This window comes from Melospiza melodia, chromosome 6, assembly GCF_035770615.1.
Source record: "Melospiza melodia melodia isolate bMelMel2 chromosome 6, bMelMel2.pri, whole genome shotgun sequence".
NCBI lineage: Eukaryota > Metazoa > Chordata > Aves > Passeriformes > Passerellidae > Melospiza > Melospiza melodia.
The window spans coordinates 24533033-24559019 of NC_086199.1; the positions used below are offsets into that span (position 1 = coordinate 24533033).

General features: G+C 36.4%; 1 protein-coding gene across 2 annotated transcripts in view; it reads right to left on the reverse strand.

Moving 5' to 3' along the window:
- MIPOL1 (mirror-image polydactyly 1) overlaps positions 1 to 25987 on the reverse strand; it is a 185144-nt gene that overhangs the window by 155197 nt on the left and 3960 nt on the right. For both annotated transcript variants that reach the window (XM_063160344.1, XM_063160345.1), the window contains exons 2-3: positions 3083 to 3128; positions 483 to 617 (exon numbers count right to left, since the gene is read on the reverse strand). In XM_063160344.1, coding sequence (XP_063016414.1) covers positions 483 to 487 — 5 coding nt within the window. In that variant the 5' untranslated portion in view covers positions 488 to 617; positions 3083 to 3128. The remainder of the gene's footprint in view (positions 1 to 482; positions 618 to 3082; positions 3129 to 25987) is intronic.

The window sequence follows — 25987 nt, forward strand, 5'->3', positions numbered from 1 at the left end:
AAAATATTGTAATAGGAAAATTTTTATCCTTAACTATGTATTGTGCTTATTTTGTATGTTTTCCCTGCTGCATTTTTTTACATTTATTAAAAAGATACATGTGCCTTGAAGATACAGTGACTAGATTATGAAAACACTCAGACTGTTGTCATTGTGCTGAAAAGTGTAAGAGATTAAATAAAAAATCAAGTACCTATTTTACAATTCAAGCAAATTCTACCAAGACACATATCCTAAATAATAAAGCAGCAGGAGAAATTATTTTGCCATAGAACACCAAAAAAGCAGATAATTTCATTTTTATATTTAAAATTGAAAAAAAAATTAATTGTACAAACACTTTAGATTCAACACCAACACGAACGCCAAATATTAAAGAAATACATATTTAGCTCACATTTGTTGTTGACTATAAATGTGCATGATTAAAAAATGCATAGGATTTGATGTGCTTAGGTCTTATCAAAAAATAAAAAGTTCACCTCATATCGCAGAACACTGAGTCCCTTAAAAGAATCCCTCAAATGAAGCTGTATGCTTCTTCTTCAATTCTGTGTAACTGTGTTGATTTGAAGTTGGCAATCTTTTCCTAAGTTCCTCATTTACTTTTGGATTAGCTGAAAATATAGAGGGTTATTAATATCAAGAAATAGGTTTCTGTCAATGAAGCCATTTCCCTACATATTGCACAAAAAGGTTCATAATAATTGCAGTATTTTAATAAGATATTCATATAGCAAGACATGAAGAAAATATGGTATTTAATAACCTCTGGAGTATTTTAAAACATGTCTTAGGGCCTTAATGTGTCTAGTAATATACTATTTAAAACCATAATTTTATCCCTCCACAATATACAGTCATTCTTCCTCGCCATTTACCCAGCTAATGAATGCCAGCAATTAGTAAAATGTAATCCCATTGCACAATCATTTTAATGCTTTTAGCACTCAGAAAAGTAAACACCAAATTAATACTGCTCAAGCCATATCAGATCCTAGCTGGAAGCAAGCAATTATAGTTCAGCTCCTCAGGTGTAATTAAATGATTGGAATGATTTAGTTCCATAAATGCAAGTTAATTCATAAGCAAGCAACAAATATACTGGGAGTAATTACAAGAAACATTGACAGTCTAAGCAGGGCATGTGCCTTTCTGTACCTGATATAGGAAAATGCTGCCCTCTCCCGGAAATAATAGACAATGGCACAGGAAAAATTTATGACTGAAGTCAAGAGGCTCATTTTACAGCCACTGTCTTCATAGGTGAAATAGGTTCTGTTAACTAATAGGAATTTTCTGGTTTAAACATAGAGAAAATAAAAGTGTTGTTATCAGATTAAGGTCACCTATGGATCAAAGTAAAACGGAAAGATTTTTAGGGCTTCCTACGACATGCCAATTAACTTCTTCACAATTAAAAAAAAAAAAAAAAAGTTAGGATACAGAACAAGAAAATATTCCAGACACTAAGTATTTAAAGTGGTTGCTCTGAACACAAATGCTGCAATAGGTAGCTGACTTGTGCACAACACTTACTTGTCCCTCAAGATGTACCTTTACAGAAGGTACCTTGAACATCAGGTATTTTTAGAACCAAAACTTATTGCACCATCATTTTCAGTGAGTGTTAAAAAGTCAGCATTTCAAAAATGATCAGAAGTGCCATTAAGGTTTTCACACAAGGAATCATCAGAAAAATTGAATATAATTACTATAAATCCTTACTCCATTTGAAGACAATCTGCTAATAATCAATCTGTGTAATAATGAGAGGAAATTAAAAGCTGGAGATTAAAATAAAGTGCATTGGCAGACCGAGACAAAACTGAAAACACAAAATGGGACCATAACCTAAATGCTAGAGGTAATTTGAAATCTAACTTCCTTATTCACTATTCATTTACCCACCTTGTGCTAGTGTAAAACTACTAGGACACCATGAAAGAAAGTGAAAATAAAAAAGAAAATGTCCCTATCAGTTGAATATAAAATGCAACAGTCACATAAAATTGATAGTTAAGTAGAATAATGAAAGAACTCTCAGACCTTACAGTCTACAGGAAAAAGAAATGCTTCCAAATGCTGCATATAGCAGCAAGGGCGAAAAATCACACACTGTGATCAGTATGTATCTGTTTTCCACACAGAGAAAGTGTAGGAAAGCTGATTCAGAAGCATTTCATCAATGTAAAAGCCTTAAAATTGTTCTTTACCAACAGCACTTTGGCATAAAAATATTTATTTTTCCAGATCTTGGTATATTTCAAAACAAACCCAAGCTGTACACAAATACATTTGGTGTTACTTTACCTACCATGGAAAAGAAAAAATATTTTAAGAAGTCATATTATTAAAAGTTTAAAATGTACTGCACATTTGCTTTGCCCTTTGATGTCACAGTCCTATTTTTCTATTCAAATCTTGTACACTGTAAGTTAATTGCTTTTGGAAACTACTTATTATTCATGTAAAAATTAATGTGCCAATGTGTTTAAATCCTTTTAAATGACCATTCATGCATCTTTCTTCTTTAAGTACCAATGAAATCTGTCAAAGATATCAATGCAAGATGGTCTTAGACAAAGTTCTAATATAGATTTTTTGTGCTAACATAAGATTTTCATTTTCGTCAACTTTACTTAAATTCCATTAATTTTTTAAGCTGCTTTTAATAAATTCACAAGTAAAAAATTTTAGGCTCCATAGTCTGTCATTTGTGTTCCAGCTGACTTTATGAATATTAATAACAGTGTTATCCTGATTAAATAGGCTTCATATAAAATCCCTGTGAATCCTATAGCTCAGACATCTCATTTTTCCAACTCTTTATGAATTTGGATTCAGACATTAAACTGGAAAAAACCTTAAAAAACAGATTCAGTGGTACATTGGTGTACCCTTAAGCAAAAAATTAGCTGTTCTAATGATTCAAATAATTAAAATTGATAGAACCACATATTGAGATTTCAGGCTTTCTGTACACATGCAACATATTTTAACTCTAATGAAAACATCAACACTTCACAGGCAAGGGATTAAGAATCTATTATAAAATAATAATACCTGTCCTAATGCTTACCTTAAACAAACAGATGATATAATCTTAAATCTTCATACATGGAGTGCTGATTTGGAGAAGTATTTTCCAAAGAGAAAGAAATTAGTGGATGCTTAATTACATAAGCATACACATGAAATACATGAACATTCTTGTTTACCACAGGAGCCCAGTGAAAAACAGCATTAACTATTAAATGGTTCATACTTCAGGAAAACCAACCTTTTTCTTAATAATATCAAATTGAAACACACAGGAAATCCTAATATTACGCTAGGAGACTCATGCAGTCCCAGTTTCAAACTGTTAACTTCTTTCCATGCTTATATGTTTGAATTATTTACATCTATGACAGACAAAAATGGAAAATTAAGCTTACTCCATTGCCTTCACTTTTTAATATAGTGCTAACTGGAATGACTGTTTCCTCATCCATTCAGGAAAATATTCTGTAAAAACACCATTTAAATGCTTTGCCTTTCAGTTCCTTGGAATATAAATGGGTTTTAGGAGAAAAAAAATCTAAACAAAATAACAGCTTATTCAAAAGGATGTCATACCAATCCTGGGTCTAATTATTCATCAGCACAAGCACTTCAGATGAATTAAATAAAAAACAAGAGGTTTATAAAAGTAACATATATCTGCAAGATAGAAAGCATTCAGTACTTTACTTGAGCAGTTCCAAATGGCTTTTACTACAGCTGTAGCAGAATTTCCTCCCTCTGAGGCAAAATCCCCAACCTCTTGAATGTCTGCAGAATAACAGACACTCTACAAAGGAGCACCCCAAGGTACCTCCAACCCCAAAAAGCACCACAGCAACACTAATGCCAATGCTTTCTCTCCCTGGGCAGGACTGAGAAGTTCATCTTCTAAGCTGGACTTCAGTAACTGAGTTCCCCCCTCAGGAACAGAAAGACTGCTGAGACCACTCTGTGTGGAGACCCAATGACTGCAAACCCCCATTCCTTGGTCTTGCCTTGAGAGAATTTGAAGTCACTCACTGAATCATGGCCTTAGCTGCTGTGACAGGGTGCAGACGTTTGCTGCTCTGGACCGAATTCACCCATTCTTCACAAAAAATACTCCAATTCTGGAAGAGTTTTTCCACAGAGGGCTATCCCACCTGCCCCACCTCTGGTGGAACACGAGACCCCTCTTCTCCTTGGAACGGCACTAGGCCTGTTTTTGTCCCCATTGGAGGTGCAGTTAACAGTTGCCACTGACAGTGCAGGGATGATGTACCATATAGTTTATGAGGACGGAAACAGAGAATGAATTTTAGCACTTTTCCCATAAGATTAATTAGACTGGCAGAATCTTCTAAGATATCCTGAAACGTTTTGCCTCGGGGCACACTAAACTAAAAAAACTTAGGAGGGTACTCTACAGAAAAACCAGTTACCTTCTCAAAGCATTTCCCCAGGGAACAAACAGTCAGTTTTCTTAGCCCAGGTGGATGTCAAGTCCTCATTAAATGACATACTCCTCTAAAAAGAGTCCCATTTCCACCCTATCTTAGGAAACTTTATGGCATATTACAAATCTAAGGCAACTCAAAGTAAGTTAGAACTAGTTTTGGACAGTTATAAAAACCCTAGTCAAAGGATAACAGAGAGATAGCCAATTCAAGTATTTTTTACAAATGGAATAATACTCATCTGTTAGATACTTAAAAGCTGTGAAATGAAACACACTTTGATTATAGAGATACTTATTTTATTTTATTGTATTCTATTATTTTTATTTGCTTTTAAATACAAATAGTTCATGCAAAATATTATGTTTCTTTTAAAAAGAATATAAAATATAGACAAGTGGATTAACCTTAGAAATTGATGAATGCAGCATGAGTATTATTTCAAATTTATAAACTCTCACATCGCTAAAAAGAATTCAAAATTTTGGTTAATAAAAGTAACTTTATTGTCTGGAAACTTGATAAAAACATTTCCCCAGAGGGCAGAGTGAAGCAGTTGTCCCTGACTTTTCTTCCCTGCTGATTCTTGACCCAAAAGAAAATAAGACATATGCAGTTGGTTTCTACTAACCTACATAAATAAAAAAGATATGAAGAAACAGGATAATTTTCCTCTGTTGCTGCAGCAGTTTCTTCATATCATCACTACAAAAATTTCCATCTGGTGCTTTTAATGATGGCATACTGTAGGCCAAAGAGCACTTATTGTCTTTGTCATTCTTTTGACAAAAGCACAAGAGGAGACATAAAAATGCATAAAACCAACTGGTTTATAACAGGTGTCACCTATTCCTACATTAAACTTAGTTGGATAAAGGACAGGTACTTTCCTCTTTATTTTTTCTCCCTAACTTACTTCAAGGGTCAATCCTCCCTCTGAGCATCAGGAAATGTTTATGTGCATATTAGCTCACCAACAGCCCCCTATCTCTTCTGCCCTCTGATACATTCTCATTTTCACAATTACAATCTTCATTTGTATTTTATTTACTAAACAATCCTCAGCATGGTCTCTTGTCTTCTTCCCCAGTTTGTAGCTGTCCTGTGTCCTCTAATTATTTTCTTTTTCCTTAGTTTTGTCTTCTCTTTGACAATACATGCCTTTTCCTTTCCCCCTGCGCACTACCTCTTTGAAACGCAAAAACACCTGTAGAAAATCTTGTCAAAAGACTATCTCCCTTTATTTTCCAGCTTTTCTCGTGTGACACTCTATTTTCGTTCTGATAATGGAACTATGACATTGATCAGGTTTGAACAGCCAAATCATTTAGCCGTCCTTCAGTTTTGTTGTAAACTCTTCACTGGCCTTAAAACTCAGTATTATGTATCATTATATATTATTATAGACAGCCAGATATCAATTTCTAAACATTTTACAACCAAACTGTAATTTCCATAGCCTTTACAGATAGGAAAAAAATATGTGCACTTTAAATTAGCTGTTGTCTTATCTGGAGCCAAAATAATATTTTAGTAGAATCAGCACAACATAATGGTAAGGGCTACCTGTGTATACACTCTGTTGACAGGATCGTAGTCAGCAGACAAAGGGAAGTCATTAACCACCCCCATTTGGCTCATCTGAAGTGCTGCATCCAGTTTGACCTGCTCATGGATATCCTGAACTAAGTCCAGCAGGTGATTCAAGATTATTAGGGGTCAGCAGGACATGAGTTATGAGGAGTTTGCAAGAGTTTGATTAGTTGGTTTTAAGGAGAAAAGGCTAAACAGGGATTTTATTGGGTTTTAGCTGCCTTGTGAGCAAATAAAGAGAAGACACGGATCCCAAAGAGAGACATGCCCTAACACAGAAAACTTAGAGTTATAGATAAGAGAAATTTTTTCACAGACAGGAAGGTCACTGGAACTAGTTGCTTAGAAAGGTTACAGAATCTCTATAGCTGGATATGGGCAAAACTCATCTGGATATATCAACCCAATCTAACTTTGGAGATTGCCCCATTCTGAACTGGATGATATGTAATCCCTGCCTACCTATTTTGTTACTCTAAAGATTGCAACAAAACAAACCCACGAGAACTAGAATTCCTGTAACAGAAAAATTACTAGGTTGCTTTCTGCTTTACAGGGTAGGTCAGTAGAGACCCTGACCAACCAACAACCAAACACCAGCGAGACACAACCAAGGACCACCCATGTGGCAGACAGGCTAAATGCCAACAGGGAGGAAACAGCGCAACAGGAGCATGTGTAGAGCATTTTGAGCCCTACTAGTCTTGAGCACCCAATTTTCTTCAGTTTACTACATGACTGGATGATTTGCCATTAGGCTAAATGTCAAATATTGGTTTGTACATCATCCTTCAGTAAACCAAAAATGGACCACTGATAAAGATAGCTATTTTACCTGTCTTTCTGAATGCCCTGGCTGCAAGCCCCACAAAATCCATCCTTCCGCCAAACTTGTAAAAATGTCACTGTGGCTACACAGCTCCAAAGCTAACTATGGAAATTATTCAAGAAACATGAGTCTACAGTGCTTATGTTTGCAAAATTAATTGTACAGTATATTCAGTATACTGAAATTCCCAAATCCCCAAATCATAATTTCTTTTGTCACAGAACAAAGTTGCTAGCCCAGATTTTACCATGAAAGCAAGAATAAAATCACAAAACATTATATGCACATGAAAATGTGAAGTAGCAACTCAGTGCCAAATTCAAAAACCACTAGTACAAGTTATTTCTGCATTAAGCAGAAATTATGTCTTTGCCAAAAACATTCCAATTCTTTGGCTGCCTTCACAGAAAGAAGACTGAATGGAGACTCAAAAAAGAAAAGCAGCAGAGAAGCAGAGAAACTTGATTTATCCAGCCAACTCACATTTCTCAAGGTACCTTCAAATAGCACCATTTTTCCTGACAGTAAAAATAAAAAGCATAAAGGCAACAGTGTAGATATTGGAGCCTGACCAAGAACTACCATGAACACTGAACATGCAGAGGCCTGTCAGAAATGTGCCAACCTTTCAAGATTCAGTCCTGTACATGGGGACTGAGAGGGGCCTGTTGGTTTCCTGCAGGGAAATACAGACCACCAGTTATGTATCTGTCAGGCTGTTTTAAACAGCACAAAAACACAGATGTGCCTCCACGGCTGTCAAAAAGCAGCACATCCAGTGCACTCTTTCTACCCAAATAATGCAACTGCTCCAATTCTATACTGTGTGCTGCAGCTGAGGAAAGGAATCACATCACCTGAAATTTCACAAGCTGAAAAACTCAGAGAAATAAAATAACATTGCCTCCACATTAGCCCCATTTGTTCTTTGCAAGCAAATTAACTATCCTTTTCTTAGATAACTACCTGAAAAGAAAGCTATCCTTCACTACAAGCATAATTGCTCCGTTACCCACGCTTGCTCAGCAGTAAAAGCATAGGAACATAGAGTGTTGCTCAGGTGTGAACACGTACATTTTGACTCAATAACCACACAGTCTTGCCTGAACTTCAGATTTTTTTTTTGGTAAGATTTAGCAACTAGATCCAGTACATAGCGCATTCAGTGACTATGAATAGCAACTTCACCCTTTGTAAGCAAGAAGTGGAAGTTACAGAAAAATGGCACACTTCAGGATGTGTCCAAAGAAGAGCAACAAAGGGGGAAGGGTCTAGAGCATATGTCTTATGAGGAACTGCTGAGGGAGCCGTGATGCTTAGCCTGGAGGAGGGGAGGCTGTGAGAAGACCTTACTGCTTTCTCCAACTACCTAAAAGGAGGCTGTAGTGAGGCAGGGCTCTGTCTCTTCTTCCAAGTAACAAGCAATAGGTCAAGAAGAAATGGTCTCAGGTTACATGAGAGAAGGTGTAGATTGGGTATTAAGGAAAATTTCCTCACAGAAAGGTTTGGCAAGATTTGGAACAGGCTGCTCAGGGAAGTAGTGGAGTCACCACCCCTGGATGTATTTAAAAGATGTGTAGATGTGGTACTAGGGAATATGGTCTAGTGGTGGTCTTGGCAGTTCTGCATTAATGGTTGGACTTGATGATCTTAAATGTCTTTTCCAACCTAAATTATCCTACAATTTTACATTTGCTACACTCCAATAACAACATTTCTGAGCATTTTCAGCCCTTAGGCGTTGACTGTGTGCTTTACAACATGCTTAACATGCATGATATATAGCATGCCTTATGTGCAGTTGCTTATTTAGGTATGATTACTATGTCAGTGATTTTGGAAGATTAATGCAGATGCCTCACTGAAATTTATTGCAATATCAAAGAAATCTGAAAACTAGCACACTTCAAAATAACAAGCTACACATTCAGAAATGATCTTGGACTACCGGAGAGGAACAAGATATTCTGAGGTGGGCCAAAACTCAATGAGAACCAGAGATCCTCAGTGAAACAAATCTGTTGAGAATGTCCAGAATTTAAATGTAAGCTAAAGACTGAAGAGGCTAAACCTGCAAACATTCAGCACCATAGCAATCGCTCCACTGTTTCCTGATGTTGCATCAACAATGAAAGGTACAAGATTACAAGGAGTCACCATAGACGGCACATCAGTGCCAGGCAGTTGAAAATCACAGAGAAACAAGCAAACAACAACAAAAAGAAAAAAATAAAAGGAAAAAAAGAGGCATTAGCTGAAGTTAGATCATCAGTCACAAACCAGATATTTCTGACAGTGGATCAATTTCCCTGCCAAACTTAAAGAAAGCAACACAAAACATAATCACATCTCAGGATACCAATCAAACTGCTGCTTTTTTTAAAACATCATATTTATCCTATAACTCTTGTTTAGAAAAGACCCAAAACCTTCTCTCAGCTGATATGTAAAAAAATAAGTCAACTTCACCCAGTAGGCAGGAAATTCCTCCTGTGGAAAAAAAAATCTGTCTAAAATGTTAAAAGTTACAAACAATGGAAAACTTAGTTACAAAAGGCCTTCCAAAGCAAGGTGCAGAACAATTTTAAACACAAGCAGACATGTCAGAACACACATATGAAAACTCTGTCATTTCAGCCAATGAAATAGTCCAGTTTTTTTTTAATTTAGTATTTGAATATATGGATCATTCACATTCTTCAATCTTTTGATTATTTATAATGATATGCAACACACAGAATGAAGAAGCTGGAAAAATATGTTTTTTAAAAAACTCATATTTGTTCACTGGATTTTGAAGAAAGTTCCTTTTAAACCCTTAGTAAGCATATTATTCAGCCAAAACCATGAAAGTAATTTACAGTGGAGAAGCCCTAAAGAATTCCTCTGAGAATACAAACTACAAAGAGTTTCATATAAGTTGTGGGTCACACAACTGAGAGAAAAACTTCTTAGGGGTTCTGAGCGTTAACATCAGATTCTCTCTACACAAACAAATGGAGAAAAAATCCTAGAAAAATTCAGGACCTAGGAGTATCTTGCAGTTTTCAGCAAAATTATTCTCTTTGGATTTTTTTTTTTTTTTTTGGTAAAAGAAAACAGATGGATGTTTTATTCTTTCTTACAAGTTTATCCTATATTCCAATACCTTGCATTAATTATTCTTTGATTCATCAAGATACATTCATGCTTTCATTGCCAAAACACTAGAGCTGAGGCAGCGGCTGAATATTGGCCCCAGACCAGTTATTCCTGGGTGGAGCAGAGAAGTTCTAAATCCATTAACTAGATGAAGGAAGAAAAAGCCTTCCTTCATATTTCTGAAATCCAGGCTCATTTTGATGGCTACTTTCTCTTGCACATAATTGTGCTGAATATTTTGAGGCTTCTTTGTCAGATGTTGTAGTTATTATGTAGTTCACTGTTTGGCATCACTAAAAGACAAAAAGAAATCAAGACTTCATCGCTGTAGAAGTGTAGATAAAATACAAGATTTTAAAAAAGGGAACATCTGGGTAACAGTTCAAACACTCAGAATAATTCTGAAGATATTCCTGGACATTGTGAAATTGCAAGACTTCCAGGCTACACAGTTTTATCTCCCCTTTCATGCTGAAGGAACACCTGACAAAGTTAGGAATGTGCACTACTGGGGCATCTATGCCTAATAATAACATTAAGAAAACTCCTAAATAACTTCCTCTTTCACAGTCCAACTGAGAGGAATGAAGAAAGTCTTCTGAAATATTTTCTGAAACTCATTATAAATGAAAGCAGCTTTTTTTAGTGTTGTGCTTTCGTAACTCCTCACTGTCAAAGGCAAATCTTAACATATCCAGAATTAAATGTAAAGAAAAAAGGGAAAAGCATAATTTTTCTGGTAGAAGTTATGACCCTTTGTCACTGCTTTCAGTGGTATTACACTTCAATTTCTTTTAATTCCTTCTGGAATTCAAAGCCACAATATCTAATCAGTTATAGCTGTTCATATCTCTGCTTATCCAAAGAAGGTATTCCACTGTCCTCAGTTTTTCAGCTGGACTGTGCATCTGCTGAGCAGTCAGGTTTGGGAAAGGAGGTGTTGTGAAAAGGTTGCTGTTTTTGCAATAACTTGCTGTCTGCCTGAAAAGAATTAAGTGAATTCAAGTTAATTTACTCATCACACTGAACTTTATGGAGGTGTAAGATTATTTTTGGTTTTTTATCAAGGATACTATATATAAACTAAATCTAAGGAAAAGGTAGTTCAGTATTTATAAGGTTTTCCACCGTGCTTTCAGGACAGATTGAAAAAACACACCTATACTTAGACATCCATTAATAGTCACCTTCCTAAAATCCTGTTCCTAAAGACATTCGAGAAGTCCAGAGACCCCACGCTCTGGGGTCATGCTCTGATCACATTTTTCTTTAATCAGATGAGCTAAAGGGTTATTTTCAAAACATTGTTGATAACATCTGGTATTTTTTATGAACTTCTTTATAACTGGACTTTAACATTAATCTGAATGAATTTCTAGAGCATGTGGAACAAAATTTTTCTTTTATTTACAGTATAATTCCTGCATTACTAAACAGTGACACTTTCACACATAATTATATTCTACAGGATTACAGTTTAAAAAAATCCATCACTGGCTTTATTACATGTGGGATTTTTAAGAGCTGAAGATGTACAGATAATTCATTATTTCCCCAACCTCCCTAATGATCTGAATGCCGGTATTATTGGAAAGAAAGTGTCATATGTTACACTAAAGGGATTCTCAATAAAGTACCTAGTTTGATTTTATTTTTGGTTGTTGCTAACTTTTAAGGTAAATTTGGATACAACTGGAGGGGAACCTCACTATGAAAGCAGCCTATGCTATTTATAGTAAGTTTTCTCTCTAGTGCAAGACAGTGAATGTTTGCCAAAAGAATTGTACATCCAGGAGGGTTTTTGAAATATGAAAGATACTTTTAAACTATGAAGAGAATTATAATTTTTGCCTAATATTTAGTAACCTTCAGATACTGTAATTCCACTTCAGATCCTGGAAAAACATTCCGGAGACAAATATTAGTCTACCACTGGATAGTGAAGAGGAGGAACAAAATTACATTTCAAGGGGAAACTGTTTTAATTAGAGTTACCTTGTACACCTGCACAGCAGTCACCTTCAGTACATTGTGCGAAGTGTTACACCCCACAACTCTGTTTATTCTCGCTGCTATCAAATTCTAAGTCCATAAAGCAAGAAGCTCAAGATTGCACCCAGGCATATTTAGATCACCCTCCATTTATGCTGCTGTAGTGCAAAAAACTAACTTAAACACCCTTAACTAGTTGACTGTACATGCCACAACAGTCTCTGGAAACACCCAGGGCACCCTAATCCATAACCTTTATGAGAAAGGAATCCTTCATGGATGCTTCATTGTTTTATATTTCAGGATACATGAACCAACAGGTGGACAGGGTCCATTACTGCCCTTTCATAATTGCATTGAATCAGGAATTTTCTCACTATGACCCTGAAGGAAATCCAATTGTATCAAAAAAGGAAGGTGAATCTACTCTCACAAGTATTTGTACTTCTGTACAGCTATTTCTGTATCTGTACTTCTGCAGACTAATCAATTTTCAGCATTTGGAAAGACAGCCTGATTACATGGAAGAAGGCCTCAGTGATCTCATCACCAGCCCAGCAGATAAAAGCTGCCTGTGCAGAAGCTTACCAAGCACTATACCAGAACTCCATAGTTGTTAAACCACTCAGCATGCAAAACCATTTACCCTGAATCCTACCTGAGAAATCAAAGATCAGATTCTGACCCTGCAGCACTGGCCCTTCCTTGGCTGAAGCAGAACAAGCTACAAGGTTATAAAAAACTTACAGTTCTGGAAGAAAACAAAAGACCATTTGTAATGCCAGCACTTGCCTGGAAGAGCTGCTCAGTGACACCAGTTCCTCATCCTACAGTTGTAGAGTCACTACTCATTGCCTCAACTCTCTGACGTAATCTAACTGTGTAACAGTGTGTAACAGACTGAGTAACAGTGCAAATTCCTGACTTCAGTGACACTGGTACTTTGACAGAAGCCCAAAAAGCTGGACTTTGTAAAAAGCAACAAGTGCAGAACTCCTTGCTCTAAGTAAGTCAGTTGATAAAGTCATGTTTTCGAAGTTACTGCTTGTGAAAAATGCCCAGCTTGATTAAATACCTGTCAGGTCTAGTAACATTTTTTTGTGAAGTGGATGCGATGTTAAGGACTCTGTTTATTATTGTCCTAGGACTCAAAAGCTCCAATACACTACACATGGAAAACTCATCACTGAACACTACAACTTATTTATTAAATGTGTGTGGTAAGGTGAATGGCAGCCATTTCAGTTGACATATTCCAAATTCTGACTTGAAATCTGACTTGAAATCTGACTTGAAATGACTGAGAGGGTGTCCTCCTCCTCAGTTCAAGCTGATCCAGCTGAGGTACCCGACACAGAGTCACTTTTGTGAGAACCTAGAATCCATTTTATTGTCCTTTCCAGTCTGAAAAATAGTTAAATTTCCTTCTCTTGAAGACCTACCAGAGATTTGATTCTGGAAAAAATAAGCCTTCCTGATAGGAAGTAATTTATTGCAGAAATGTACTCTTAAATCATGGGCTCCACCATCTATGTGACATTTGGATCCATCAACTACATCTCCACCACGTGCAAGACCCTTTGAACAGGGCCAATCTAATTTCACAGTGTTACAGTGACAATAGATCCAGCCTCACAATCCTCAAGTAAGTTTTGCATTAATCTCTACTTAGCAAAGGTATGTGAATTTGGCTACAGATAATATATGGGAGGATGCTGAGAGCATTGATACCTATTCACTCCTTTGAACACTCAAAACTACTCTAAGATCTAACATTATAATGCAAGTAAAGAATGTGTAGTAGGAAAGATGGTGCCTATCAGTTTCATTTTATTCACTTTGCATTTTCTGCAGTACCAATGTGTTTTGCAAGTGAAGGGGTTTCCTTTTACTGACCTTGGCATTCATCAGGACCATACTGTGATTTATATAGAGAATTCCAGGCCTTTATCTGATCTTATAAATAAATGTAAAATACATAAAACAATTATCCTAGTGTAAAATTGAATTTTATCTCTCTGTAATCAGCTTTTGTCTATGATACATATTTCTATGTTTGAATACAATTCAAAATTAATAATAGGTATAATTTATTTTCTGACTTTTCATTATCTTGACATTTTAACAATCTTTTTTTTATATACTCAGGCTTTAGTTTTATCTAGGGCTTCAACCCCACAGTTCCTTTCTAGACATGTACAATGTGTCTTTCAGAATATCCATTCAAGGAACAAGCCTGCTAAAAGAACACACTGGCCATTTAACAGACCAAGAAAAATTAAAAAGAGCAGGGCTTTATAACAAAGAAAAACACCAGATTAAGGGAGAAAATTTAGCACGGCATATAAATGACAGGAAAAAACATGTATTAAAAGAAATCACAAGTTACAGTGAAGAATTAGAAGTAAAAACTAGAGTTCTGAAATTGATGATTCTGGAAAATTATTAACAGACAGCTTAGATATAATTTTTAATAGCTAAAAGAGACAACCAAGGAAATCTTTCTATTAAAGGGCAGTCACAACTTTATATTGAATTCCATAGCATTAACAATTTAATATAGAGATTAGTCTTATCTGGACATGAGGCTTTCAGTACTTTACAAGTAATTTTTTGGCCTTAAATGTAATTTATACATATTCTAATAGTTTACTATTAGAATAGTTTATTACTAAACTATTTAGTAACTATTAGTTATTCTAATAGTTTAGTAATAAACTAAATAGTTTATTACTAAACTATTAGAATAGTTTATACATATTCTAATAGTTTATACACAATCTAATAGTTTACTTTCTTGTCTTAATTCAATTATTTAACTTCAACTAACCATCCTCAATGTTTTACTACCTCAGATATACACATGCTGACTTCAAGAAAGTATGTCTCAAGTCAAGCTCTCACCACCATGTAAGGTTTAAGTAGACTTCATAAGCAAGTGCTACAGTTTACACAGACAACTTTATTTAAATCAAAAAGCTTAGAGATGACCAGACAGGAAATGAAAAAAAAAAGACACAAACATACACAATACAGCCTGAGAGAATATCTTAGAAGGATTGCAATGAGTAAATACAAAGAATGTCATGACTATATGGGCTGATAGCAGAAGTGTCCCTTTCCATGCAGGGCAAGAAGTCCACGGCCACTCTGCACAAAGCCAGAGTGGCCCCACCACAGCTGCCAGTGCTGCAGCACTGGGATTCCTTCACGTCTGCAGCAAAGGAAGCTGCTCACTGGGCCTTTGTGATTACAGGAGGAATGTGATAACCACGGTGGTCTAGACTGCTACAAGTAAAAACAACCTGCCCCAAAATGAGTGGTCCTTGGTCTGAAGTGGCTGTGGTCAGGATGAGGCATGTTTAGGAGGCAGTCCCTCGAATACCTTGTGATAAACACATGTGGAGAAAATAACACGAAAGAACAGTGTAGTTAACTGAATAAAAGGTTAAAGAAAATAAACAGTATTTTTGCAGCTTAGCATTTATTTGTGAACTGCTGGTGCAACTCTATGCTTGACAGAAAAGCTATGAGGCTTTTGGTAGCTTGACAAGACAATCTACAAGCTTGAATGAAATGTTCAGCTTAAGGAATTAGAATAAATCTGATGACTGATGTGCTACTGAACGTGACAGACTGTCATCTGTTTTAAACAGGATCTCTGTAGGATGTACTGAAAGCAAGATTTTCCCATTACCTTAAACATACTAAGACTTTTCCCAATGAATTCTGGCTAATCTATTAAGACAAAAGATCTCTTCAAACTCTTGGCATTTCAGTAAAAAAATGAAATAGCCATTTGGTTTACTTGCATAATTAATTCATGCTGACACCGTACTTCTGTGATTATTTTACAACCAGTCACAAATGTATACAATAAAAAAAAATTGTTCTAAATTCCTGAATTAACTATAAAATTATAAAATATGCACAATAACAGATTAAAGCAGCTTATCTAAACACTATTTGTACACAGAATTTCACATGTAGAAATATCAAATTGTTTATCCGTTATCAAAGTGGATTTCATACAAAAATAGGTACAGCTTAATAGCTTTTGAAAATCAAGAAAAAAAATATCAAAAAACCTACAGTCAAATGGTATTACAACATGTAGTTAGTGATATATTAAAAAAACCAAACAACCAGCTTTAGTTTTAGTTTGGCCTAAAATCCTAAAAAATTTTAAACCATTAATTTAATGATATAGAGAGACACACATATAAACAATGTAAAACCACATAAAAATCCTTGGAATGTAATTTATGCTATTTTAAAAACCTTATAAGCAAAAAAAAAAAACTTTGCCAAAATCTAGGCTGAAGAATATCCTTCCTCTACATAAATAGTCCCTGTAGGAATGACTAAGGTGTTTTACCATCTCCTTAGCCTAGAGATAATGACTCAAATCTGTCCTACAAACACAAAATATGGAAAAAAGGATTTCGTGCCATCCACCTGGAATGTGTACCTTAGATACAGGGAATGGGCAAAACTGCTCACTGGTGGATAAAGCACAGTAACATCAGTTTGAATTGATGTTTTGAACAATGTATTTGCAAAGCTGAGCAGGGAACCCAGCACAACTCCTCAGCTCCAAAGGGGAATACAATCCCCCTGCAAAGGGGAATAAGAATGAAACCACCCCCACTGTCATTCAACCTTCAGAAAAGGCTGTGTCAGAAGTGTATATAATTTAAAATACATTAGCTAGCAGGTGAATTTCCGTCTTGGTTGATAAATTGGTTTTCAATTATAATTTCATATAACACATTTCTAAGAATGAATAGTCCATATTGTTTAGCTCATAAATGCAAGTTTTAGACTGATCTACCTTGCTAGTTCTCTGTACTGCTATACCAGAGCACCACAAATACTGGTAATTGGCCCAGCAGAAAAACTGTTTCTAGGCATGAGCCAGATTGCAAGTATAATACCACATGTATTTTACTGACAGAATAAAGATTTTGAAAGATGCTTTGCTATTACAGCTTATGAGATTGTAAATGAACAAATAAATAGCTAAACTCAGAATATTAAAGCTTTGCCCACTCCTGCTGCCAAGATACAAGTTTAGGTCATAAAAAAAGTTCAGGACCTCAGTCAAAACAGTTTTGCTTATAAGACTTCAGCTACATCTCCCTTTGTCCCCCATTTGCACACAGAAACCACTCAGACCTCAGAAGACCAAGAGATGTTTTCCAAACAGCTGTTTTACATCAGTACAGAAGATCACAAGCCTCTGCACAAGCTAATGTTTTGTTCTGTGTTTGGCAGGAGTCCTTTACATGTCTCAGTTACCATAATCTCCTTCCCCATATAATGTAACCTGTTAACAAAAACCACTGTGACAGGGATAAAATGTCATGCTAGAGGCAACTATCAGTAGGTCTTTGAGGTCTATGACTCTATACAGTCAGCAGAAAAATGTAGTATGCTTATATCAGAATTACAAATTAATCTGTTTCAGTTACCACCTGTGATCCTTTGGATTGATAGAGAACCAGAGCCTAGAAGCTCTGATTCCTCCCAAAGCTTTTCACAATTGCTAGCTCTACATTTCTATCATCTTCCCTGGGTCAAAACATCAGTCCTCACTGCAGCCTTTGCTATTCAACATGCGCTGTACTTCCCTGCTGAATGCTTCAGGCAGTATACAAAGTCTCTCAAAGGACTCAGGTGCTGATACATAAGGAATGCTGAACGCACAGAGGTGGTCTCCGCTTTCTTCAGAGAAACTGCCAAATTCAACTGATGCATCAAGCACAGAAAAACATTGGTTATCAGTCATCTTTTCATGATGCTCTTCACGCACTGGCAGGTGCAAGACTTGGTGTTTCTGTATTTTGCTTTTTAAAAACATTTAAAGGCCAAGTTTAATGAAGGCTTGTCTTATTCCCCTCACCTTTCAATGACCAGTATATCTACTCTGTTGATTTTACCACTCATTTTATGCATCATATGAGATTATTAAGCTCTTCTTTTGCTTCTAAGGGCAAACATTCATTGGAATGTAATTTTCTGAACATTTTGACTTTTCAGCTCTACCCTGTATTTCACTGAAAGCTTTACTGTCAAACTTCTGAAAAAAACCTCCCTCCTCTGCAAAGAAAATATCCTTTTAACAAGAACATGAGCTAAACTTTGTAGTCATGCCCTTGAGAGGCAAAGGTAGCTTATTTTCATAAACACTCAAGTAAAATACTTATATTCTGCTACAGCTTTCTATTTGTGCTAATATCACTGCCTCTGGTACTAACTAAATCAAAAGTCAAAGAATACAAAAACACAATGGCTCAAAACAAAAGGGCATGATCATTCTTGAACAAAATAATGGTGGCCTAAGACATCACTAATGCCAAATACATATGTTGCAACTTCATTCATATGTGAGAAGTCACCGCTGCATAGAAGTAAAATTTCTTCTAAATTATTACTAGAATTTTAAAAATTGAGATTTGCTTATGCAAATTGTATCTATATAAATTTAGAAATTCCTCCCTTACAAATTTAAGCTGCATATCCATCTGTCTATCATCAATGCTGCTACAAATTTGCTTTTCATAACACATTTTAGAAAAGAGTATTTTTACTATTGAAAAGATATGTTTCTACTTGTACTGACTCTGGTTTGGATGTCATTAACTTCCTTTGTAACAGCACACATGGTATTTTGGTGTTTTGGGGTTATGGCTAACACAGTGCTGATAACATACCAGTAATTTGAATGTTGCCCACACTACTTCCACAGCATCAAGGCTTTTGCTTCCCACCAACTCTGTGCCTCCAGAGAGTAGCTTGGGCACAGGCAAGAAGTTGTGAGGGGGCAGAGCTGACCCATACCAGCCAAAAAGATATTCCACACCATATAATGTCACGCTTAGCAATGGAAACTGGGCAAAGCAAAGAAAGGGGGTATGCAGCTTTTCCTCCAAAGCAACAGCCCTCTGAGACTGGCTGGACCAGAGCGTGCTGCAGGTGAGAGGTGGCAAGTGACTCCATTTGCACAAATTTTTGTTGGTTTTAGTTTTGGTTGGTTGGTTTGTTCTTTCTTCTTTTTCCTTTGCTTATTAAACTGTCACTGTCTTGAAACATGAATTTTCTTCCACTCTCCTTATTTTCCTCCTCAGCCTGCTGGGGAGAGCAGCAAGTGAGCACCTGTGCTGGTGTATAGCTGTTGGCTGGGGTCAACCCCACACATGACTATTTATTTTTTCCCATCAAAGCACAAAGATGTTTATAGCTGTGATTTGTGTCTGATTTGTTAAAAATGCACTGAATCAATAACAAATTGCAATACCGTCTAAAGCTTCCTCTCCGGACTGCAGCAAATAATTGGGTTTGAATGACAGGAGTGCTGTAATACTTTGCTACCACAAACCTAGCATAGTGTGGATTGGAAGGGATCTTGAAGACCACCTATTCCAACCCCCTGCCATGGCCAGGGAAACCTACCACTAGATCAGGTTGCTCAAAGCTCCATCCAACTATGTGCCATGTGAAAGAAAATCTGTAACTTCATTTTTGCAAATCATAAGCAAAGGCAACTACTAAACATTAAAACAAATAAAGCAAACAAAATGATACAATTCCAGCAGAATTCTAACTGAACAATTTATTTTTGAAAAATCCTTTCACAATCTCACTTCTATGTCCATTCCCTAACATCTGAATTCCAGTTTAACACACATAATGGACAGCAGGTAGAAACACATTTCCAAAGATTATTTCAGATTGCAACTTAGCCCAGTATTCATACAGTCATCGGACAAATCTTCAGGCTTTAAGAATGACTTACTTTTTCTTTTGAGATTTAAGGTACAGTACAGGAGTGTTACTGTGCAGAAATATTAGTCAGAGAAAAAACACCAGGGACCCACACCCTCCCCATTGTTTTGAAATGTAAACATTAAGACACTTGGAATTTCAAATAAAAAATGCAGGGCATATGTTATAGAAATGGTGTACCTGTAACAATCAGAGAATACTACTAATCTCTCAGATATTTCAAGTGTAGACTTACTGGAACAAATCCAGTACAAACCCCCACAAGAACAATTTATGTTATTATTATCCCTCAAAAATTTTCCTCCTCTCTCCCTTTAAAATTAAGAACTACATTTCAAACTTTCAAGTAAAATTAGCATCTTGCTGTTTAAGAACTCTTCTAACACTAGAGTAACTTGGCTATATACAACACTGCATCAGGTAAATCGATTTCTAAATAAAGTTACAAAAAACTTGGACATTTTTTACAGTTCTACAAGTGGCCGACAGAAATATCAACAAACCCAGTTCACGGTATCATGTAGTTGAGCCACGTAACACAACTCTGGGCTGTGGGTGTGGACACACAGTGCAAAAGAAGCGATATGCAAGATTAGCTGCTGCTGATTTTGAATTTCTGAACTGCTCTATTTAACAATTTTCTATACTCAAAAATATGTTTTTAAAAAATCAGCAGTTTGCATATCTGAATAACAAAATTACAAAACTATGTCCCAAAACTCCTGTTTTAATCTGCTTTGTAAGTTTCTTAAGAGCTTCCTATAGGTCCTGTTTTTGATGGTTTCAACAAGGATTTGCCTAAGGACACGCAGTTGGCTCAGAAGTTAACAGAAAAACGTGGCAAGCCACATGTACTCTCATCCTTGCAGCACTCTGGAACAGATCAGGGCATTTCACCCGATCGCCTGCCCGTCATGAACGCCACAAGGCTGTCCCCAAGCATCTGAGCACACAGTCACTGCCTTGACTCACACGGCCAACGGTAGACATTTAATTTTAAACCCATATCCGTTTCAATGAATAAAACATATCACAGACACGTGCGCCAGAAGGCGCTCCCGCCGGGCGCTCAGGGCAGAGGCGGCAGGTTCGCTCACCAGGCGGCTCAAAGCCGGCTGCTGGCACAGGGCTCCATCTACCGGCCTGCGACCCTGCACGCCTCCGGCAGGAGCTGCTGGGGGAAAATGAACCAAAATCCCAACAGCTACTTCACATCTCTGCTTGCTAGTGAGATATTCAGAAGACATAATGTGAGACTATTCAGAAAAAAATACTGTTTCAGAAGAAAACAATCAACAAACTACATTCACTCCCATGCTAGGCTGAAACTGTTGTACATGTGTGAAATCTTTTGTTATCCTTTAATATTTGTAAAATATGTCTCAAAAACTGTTATAAAGAAGCACCATTTTTCTACAAGACGCAGCATATGACTACACACTCCCAATCCAGATGTGAGGCTTTATTTTTTCTTCTTAATGCAAGCAAATACACAGGTAACTCTCAAAAACAACTCAAAACTGTATCACAATTTAAGGTATTAGATGTGGTCCTTTTCATTAAAAAAGGAAACTCCTCAAACATGCAAAAACTAAGTTTCAGAAGGCGACTGCTGTCCCTATTCAAGGATACTTCTGCACAGTGGGAGCTGAAGCTATATTATGCCTAACTTTAAAGATTAATTTGACTACTGCTGTCACACACAGCATTTCTGAAATTGAGCCATTTAAACCTTGCCTTAAAAACGCCACCGTGCCTTCAATTCATATCTGGGAGTGAAAAAGAGCAGTCTCTTCCCTCCCCAGGACCCTTTGTGCCCATCAGCCAAGGTGATTGAGCTCTGGCTGCAGAATAGCAGAAAGAAGGAGAGGCAGAGCTATGCCCTCTGTGCAGCCCTTCAGCAGGTGCCTGAGCTTGCCAAGGGCCAAGAGCTGGCTGAGCAGCCAGCCAATTCTGGTCTCCAAGGCACGTCCAGCAAGATCAGCAGCTAATTTAGAACCTGGTGCAAGCAAAGAGACAATGCAGGGAATGGACAGTGAATTCCACCACTCCACCCCACTTCTTTTCTTTAAAACATCCTGCCTCACACTCAACAACACGTTGAAGGCAGCTGAGCAGGGTAAGGGAATCCTTGAAATACCCACATCCCTTACACAGTACCCAAACACGGGAAAAGATGGGACTAATTTAGTCAGGCACACCTGAAAACAACCAACAGGTGGTCACAGCAAGAAGGCAGGAATGGAGCACAGAGCAGTATAACTGAGGCTCTATGTATTATCCTATAAGACAAAGAGAATTGGTGAACAAGGGCATGAGGGAATTCACACAGCTCCTCCTGTGGCTCAGCTTTTCCAACGTAGCTTGTTCCCCATAAATGACAATTGACGAGACTAATGGAAAAGAAAATCTCCTGCAATGAACTTTACATAGCACCACAAAATGAGAACAGAATGCTGTCTTTTTTCTTTGTTTTAAATTTTAACTTGAAGGGAAAGCAAATTTTAAAGTGAAAGTGGCTTTTCCACTTGCTAAATTTAAATTTTAATCAAAATGCACTTTAAAATAAAACTGAGCAGAACTACGGGTTTGCTGATATCTCTTTAAGGAACAATGACATCAATACAGGCTACACTTGAGAAGGATATAGGTGTGGAACTACATCCTTTTTCATCATACAGTCAGGTACAAAGGGAAAAGTTAAACTTCAAGATTCCTGTGGTTTAATAAAAATAAATACCATTACAAACAGATCCAGGAACACAGACGCATTAAATACTGTTTGTTTTTCTTCAGATATAGATCATGGAATGGAGATATTTAACTACTTCAAGACTAATTTTTATTTCATTTTAATCTAGTTACTGACAGCAATCTCCTGGTATCATGACAACTAGCAGAAGCAAAAAAAAAAAAAAAGAAAAAGGTGGAAAAAAGTGAGCAAGTGCCTGTGAAAACAGATCTAAATCATTATCTAAGTATTTCATTGGCCTGCTTTGATTACACTAAGCAACTGAATGTCTATCATAGTTTCTGTATCACTCATCTAGTAATATTTGTAAAAAAGAAAATAAAAACAAAAACACATTTCTGTAGCTCTACAAGGAAAGCTACAAAAATTTCAATAAATCTTAAAACTGTGGTGGGTGTTTCACCCAATTTCCTCATTACAAAAAAGGTACCAAGGAGCAAACCGATCACACAGCGCTTATGTCAAATCTCAGACAAGGAAAACCACATCCTAATACTCTGCCATAAGAGCAAATGGAAAAACTGCCTGTGCACACATAAGAGGCACACTACAGAAATACATGATGAACAACACTGCTTTGTTTCTCAAGCTTGTATCTAAAAATTTACATAGCAAATTTAACACACTCCCACCCCCTAGTCACTTAATGCCTGAAATTCCTACAGAACCTGAAATTTTACTTACTTGAATGTGAATCACAAGAACACATTGAGAAGCAGCATCTTAAAGCAAGTCCAACTGCAGATCACAGAAATTTTAAGTTAAGAACACTATTTAAGGAAAGTAAGTTGTGACTTTCTAAAAGTAATATTAATAACTTTATTGAACTATTTTATGGATACTAATGATTTTATTATATCAATACCACTAATGATGGGATGGGATAATTCAGGCAACTACAACAAGCATAAATTACAACATCCGAGACAATAGTGCATTAGGTATGTATCTTCACATTTTGCCATATAGTCTCTCTCAAACAGCACTAACTTTCAAAAAGAAGTATATAAATATATATCATACCATTACTCAGAGAAATAAATGCTTAAAAAAAAAGAATACACTCATTTTTGCATAACTTTTTTCAATAGCTTCGAAGATACCGCTGGAATGTCTTAGCTTCTGTAATTATGCTCAGTCAGTGTTCTCAGATCTCTTAACTGCACTCAGCTGCAAGCTGAGATACTATTTTTCTTGGTAACTAGGTTGATCTTTTTGGTAGTCAATTCCTAAAATGAAGTTAAATGTGTAATAGTAGTAAGTGTGTAATGTAGTAGTAGTTAAATGTGTAATGTAGTTTGCATTATGTTTGCTATGTTTCAATTTCAATTTTGTTTGCTTATGTTTTCTTTCCTATCAAATACAACAGGCAAGCAAGAAGAATGGTTCCACTTTCTCACCTGTTGAAATATCAGAATTAACAAGGAAAGGGGGTCAAACATATATTTGGAAACAGTGTAATGAAAGAAAACTAAAGCAGAGTTGATTAACCCCAAAGGAAACTAGTCAAGAACATCTTAAAAAAGATGTAATACAAAGTTTTAAACATATTTAACTTTATGCACTAAAAAATTCCATACACCTCAACTGCCATGCCTCAGAAAGCCCTATGATATTTTCACCAAGCCAATCTAAGCTTAGGATCATTCTTTTGTTAAATTGGTAACTAAGAACGTTTTCCAATTCTAGTCTCACCCAGGGCAATTTATACACATGCCCACCCATGAAGTAACTCTTCAGCACTAAATACTCCTTTTACAATTGGACATTTTTATTTATATGCTAAAGTACAAGTGAACTTGTAAATTGGCTTAAATAAATTACTACTGTAAATCATAAATGTAGTCTGTTTGCTTCAAGTGCAGCAGTTTTTGATCCCATGTTAAATTCTCTCACACTGGAGCATCATATAGCATTTTCAGAACAGTTTTGATTCAGATACAACCTTGCTCTCATTCCACAAACCCTGATGGTAGCTGCAACCCTCTCCCCTCAAAGACCTAATCAACAACCAAACCTTATAATCCTTCTTAGTCCTAATACAACATTACTGCACCAGGTTAGATTTTTCTAATTTATTTCACACTTCATATTTAAATTAGTGCATAGCTAGTCAGAATATAACTATTTAAATGAACATATAACTTAAAGATCAAATTCTGTCTTCAACAGATTTACATAAAAGGACAGAAAGGATAACATTTATCTACCAGCATGTTATGTGGATCTCCTTAACTCAATTTATTACGGATTTCATGGTGCAAAATTCAATGCCCTTCAGTAGCTGAACTCATTACCAATTATTTCTTCCAAACCCATGGTGTAATCCCGTGCTTTTGTGACCAATGGGAGTTTTGCCATTCACTTAAAGGGAAGTTCGATCAGCTCCTGGGTTTGCTCCTCTAGCAAGAGATACTGAACAAAATGATACCACAGCCACTCTCTTGACTTTTTTTCTGTTTCATAACAGACACTATGAACCAGTCTCATGTATTTTAGTCCATGCTAAAAATAAAACAAATATATTGACAATAATTTTAACTACCTGTGAAGTCAACAGTAAGGATTATATGCCTTTTCTCAATGTGATTTTCCAGAATATATTTCAGCAACTATAATGGCAAGCAGCCTGTAAGTCACTCATGGACCCTACTCAGCCCTTCAACCCCTTCCCTACTCTAGAACCCACAGGAGCATTCCTGCACCCAAGCCACAACACAGGTACAAACAGCCTCCCATCACCCACCTGACACAATAAACTCCTTCTATATGCCTACTAGAGAAAAGCATAGGTAAACATAACAAAAAATAACAAACAAAAAAGGGAAGAAAATAAGCCACTCTGGTGGCCAAAATGAAGTTGATTTTAGGCCACAGGTACCACAACTCTAAGTTTCAAAATAAAAAATGCTTTCAGAATAATTAACTAAACCACTGAGTTTTAATTTCTCTGAAAAGCAGGAAATAAATATTACAACGCCTTTGGAAAGACTCAGCCAAGTGTAACAGTGCACAGTAAATATAATAAGCTGTTTTCATGTTTAGATGTTCAATAAAATAGAGTAAACCTTTAAGCAACACATATTGCATTATGATAGGAATCCACTGGACTTCAATTTACACAATCTTGTCTGTTACTCTGTTTCATGTCAAAAAAGTTTCAAGAAATCTTATTTTAGAGAACTGTAACCTACATGTGAACATTTAAAAAATATTATTTGATTTATTAATGCTATGAAAACCAAAGATCAATCCCAGCAATATCTCGTGTTGCAGTGGGCTGACTCTGACTGGAATCCATGTGCCCACCAAAAGCTGCTCTATCACTCTCTCCTCAGCTGTACAGGGAAAAGAAAAATATAACAAAAAGCTCAGTCACCAGTTACCATCATGGGCAAAACAGATTTG